General features: G+C 34.4%; 1 protein-coding gene across 2 annotated transcripts in view; it reads left to right on the top strand.

Annotated features, from left to right (window-relative positions):
- Positions 1–1,709: 1,709 nt before the first annotated feature.
- The window catches only part of LOC110465226, a 7,948-nt gene continuing 5,837 nt past the window's right edge, over positions 1,710–3,820 (top strand). The window contains exons 1-2 of one of the 2 annotated variants that reach the window (XM_021520902.1): positions 1,710–2,201; positions 2,631–3,197. In XM_021520902.1, the coding sequence (XP_021376577.1) occupies positions 2,045–2,201; positions 2,631–3,197 (724 nt within the window). In that variant the 5' untranslated portion in view covers positions 1,710–2,044. The remainder of the gene's footprint in view (positions 2,202–2,630; positions 3,198–3,820) is intronic. The other variant, XM_021520901.1, reaches the window with a different exon arrangement.

The raw sequence follows: 3,820 nt of genomic DNA on the forward strand, positions 1-3,820 counted from the left end.
TGCAGTGAATATGTAAAACACTGTATTTAAAAGCTTTTCAAAATTATTGAGAGACTTGTAAATGTATGGGTAGCAGTCATTCACTTGTCTATCCACAATTTAGTTTCAGCAAGTTAACATCCTTATAAATATTGTTCTGTAACAATATACACAGACTGATGAAAAATTGAAACTTGAACAAAATTCACACGTATTAAAAAGCATGCATACGCTGGTCGATGTCCACACTTTACAAGATAACTTGCTTGAATATATATTGATCAATATACAAACTTAGACGATAAGTTCAAAGTTGAGTGAAATCCATGCATAATTTATTAGCATACTGTACTCTGATTGGTCAATGGTTTTTGCCAAGTAACTTTGTCAGATAAGGCAAGATTCTGAAGAAACTTGGTTGATATCTTATTCAACAACAAAGGCAAAGTTCAAAGATGAACACAATCTGTGCATAATCTATTTAATGGTTTAAAATAATCAGGTATTGGTTTAAGGGGTAAATGCCAGATTCAGTTTTTAATGTTCTATGAAATACATTGTACTGACAAAGGGAAGCAATTCCTAATTCCTATGCAAATTAATTATCCAAAGGTTTAAAATGATATATTCTAGAGGAAACTTGGTACCCCTCTTCTGGCAAACCTATAAAGATATACTGTGCACACAAGAAGAATAACTTCACAGTAGTACACTTTTACATAAAACTATGATTCATAACAAATTAACAGTAAATCCTTCTGTACAATATGATGAGAACTTCGTCTTTATTTTGTTCTCCATTTCAAAAATAATATATATATATATATATATCTTTTGCCTTAGCTTTCAGTACTTTCAGTACTTTGATTACTTTATTATATAATATTTACATTTGCACTGCATAGTGCCTAGACTGGTCCCAGTGTAACATATTTTCCAATGAACTACAACGGGGATTAGGTCAGTGTAGTGATACATAATTTCAACGGAAAACACAGTCAGGCCCACCACAGTTTTAACAGAAAGCACAGTATCACACTTGTCTACTCCAATTTCTGCATATCAGTCTAATTCTCCTTCATTCACGTCAGGTTTCTTGAGTAATTCTACCTTTCATGGATATTCATTTACCTTCGGTAAACAGTGAAAACTTTCAATAATGGCCGCCTCCGCTAGCTGATCTCTGACCTGATTACCGCCAAGTGGCGATGTTCCGCTGTGTTGTGTCTTAAAATGTTATTGTATGACAGTTAAATCGCTAAATGACCACAACATATATTAAATGGTCACATGTTAGTATACAAATTTGTAATTGACATATGCATTTAAATAAAAAAAAAATCAATTATTAAATTAATGTGTTTACTGTGGAACTTTCTTGTTTATTGTTTTTGTCGGCCTGGTTGCCCTTGACAACGACTATGGAATGCGAAACTACCCGGCTGTTCCGAACAATTTACCGCTGACCCAGTCGGTGTGTATAAGAGTTTTAAAACAACAATTACAATACTCGCAACATTTCACAACTAATATTGTTAGTTTGGAATATAAATATAAGGATTGGTTGTCATATTTTTGACGTTTATTGGCGTGTAAACTACATCGGGCTTGCATTATATTTAATATATCAAATATACTCAATATATCGCAAGCCCGATGTAGTTTACACGCCAATAAACGTCAAAAATATGACAACCAATCCTTAAGTGAACTCAAATTGTCTTGTTAAATGATCAAGTAACAGGCATTTAACAATGCAGATTCTATCCACTATAGCAGAAAATACATCGATTTCGTGGCCAGGGTATTTGAAACTACACTATGTCAATGAATATGTCAATGGGTGGATATTTGTTTACGGTGCATGACTAAACAGTCCAATCGAACAGCACCCACACAAAGTGTACGTGGTGTAACAGGTGGAGAATATACCGACTGGCGTCTGTAAATTACTTGAAGTGTCAACTGTATCCGGCACTGGGTAGGTGTGTGGAAACAAGTGTCTGTGTACTCCACGACGTTCGTAGTGATACACCGCTGCGAACTCGAAACATATTCGTGTACGATGTACTCCACAAAAAGAATCGCATGTTGGTTGTCCATATTGTCTCTGTGTTTACTGTTTGCCTCGGTTTTTTTTGGAAATAGTACACACGTTGTGAGAAAGGGTTTTGTATATCGGCATTATTATGATAAAGAACCGGACTCCTTGGTAATATATGGTAAGTATGTTGTTAAAACCAACATATGACTTTTCAGGGACATTACTGATCAAACTAATTTTAAACTGAATCACATTCACGTCGTAACGCAAGTGTGATCATCATTTATGTTAATTGTTTTGCATATATTTAAATGTTAAAATTAATATAAGGTGAAACAAGTTGCTTCATAATTATTGCAAAGTGGTTTAAGTTTAATAAGTATATGCATTATATGTATTGTTTTGAATGGTTGCCCGAATACTTTTATGCATTAAAGGCACGGTCACTGATATAGAATATTAGTTTAACTTGTAACATATTGTTTATTCACGTGCAGTAAAAGCAAGAAAAAAAACCCCAACACATTATAATAAGATTCGAAATAATAATTCGATAAACGCTATGATATAGATTGGATTATGATGCAATGATACTACTGTTTTGCAGATAAAGCACAAAAAGTTGATAATTGGATGACAGGCGAGCTTCAAGTAGACAACCCTGGTCAATGTCCGAGAAGAGGGGATATTTTAGACTGGACATTGAAATGTAAATACAAGTGTAAAGCGATAGACATGACCACTGCAAGACCCCAGCGTGTCCAGCTAGTGCCCGTGTGTGACCTCAAGAGAGGCTATCTTGTCAAGGAGGTGACATACACTACTGATAGCGTTCCAGTGCTCCAGTTCAAACATCAGTGCGTTCAATCCTTTTTACACCATAATTGTTCCAGCAAACTACCCGTACCCAACGTCATTCATTACGTTTGGTATGGTATGCGGCCCATGAGGTTTTACCATTTTCTGAGTGTTTACAGCTCCTTCAAGATACAGAAACCATGTGTGATATTCATACACGGAGATTTTATGCCAACGGGGGAATATTGGAATTTTCTCCTTACAGTTGTGCCAAATATTATCTTTTTACAACAAGTCCCTCCAGTGAAGATAGCAGATAGGACAATTTTACACATCGAACACAAAGCTGATATTACAAGACTTATGGTGCTCAAAGGTAAGTTGTTTATCAATTGATCATGGTTTTTAACGAAGTATTATTATATCATTTTGAACTGTCCTTCAGTATACGCGCTTTAGGTGGGAATGTGCATGTAAGAAAGTTTATGCGTGTACCGGTATTATAATAAAAAAACGTACATGTATTGTTGAACATATGAATTTACATTTTGCAACACTTGTATTATGTGTCGGTGACTGTACATGTATTACGTGTGGTTATAGGCTCTCTGATAATGACTGTACTTAGTATTGTTTTTCTTCTTTTTCAAAGGTTCCAGTTTATTTAATTTCCCAAGTCTAGAGATACAAATGTACTATAAGATTTAACCAGGTGAACACAGATTATATCGTTAAATGATCAAGTACATATGTAACTGCTATCAAACAATGTGTGATATTCACACACGGGAATTTGATGCCAACGTGTTTTTTGTAAGTCGGTCGGTTTTTTTTTTATTTTATTTTTATTAACTTACTTCACATGGAAATGTGATCCTTTTTTAATATGAAAAGGCATTACCTTAAAAGAACGTAGCTTTTGTTGATCTCTGATATTTACTGATTCAGAATACTGCTTTCAGAATGCGATAAGTTACACTTTTTTTTTTTTTTTTTTTT

Source organism: Mizuhopecten yessoensis, unplaced genomic scaffold, assembly GCF_002113885.1.
Source record: "Mizuhopecten yessoensis strain PY_sf001 unplaced genomic scaffold, ASM211388v2 scaffold11063, whole genome shotgun sequence".
NCBI classification, from domain to species: domain Eukaryota; kingdom Metazoa; phylum Mollusca; class Bivalvia; order Pectinida; family Pectinidae; genus Mizuhopecten; species Mizuhopecten yessoensis.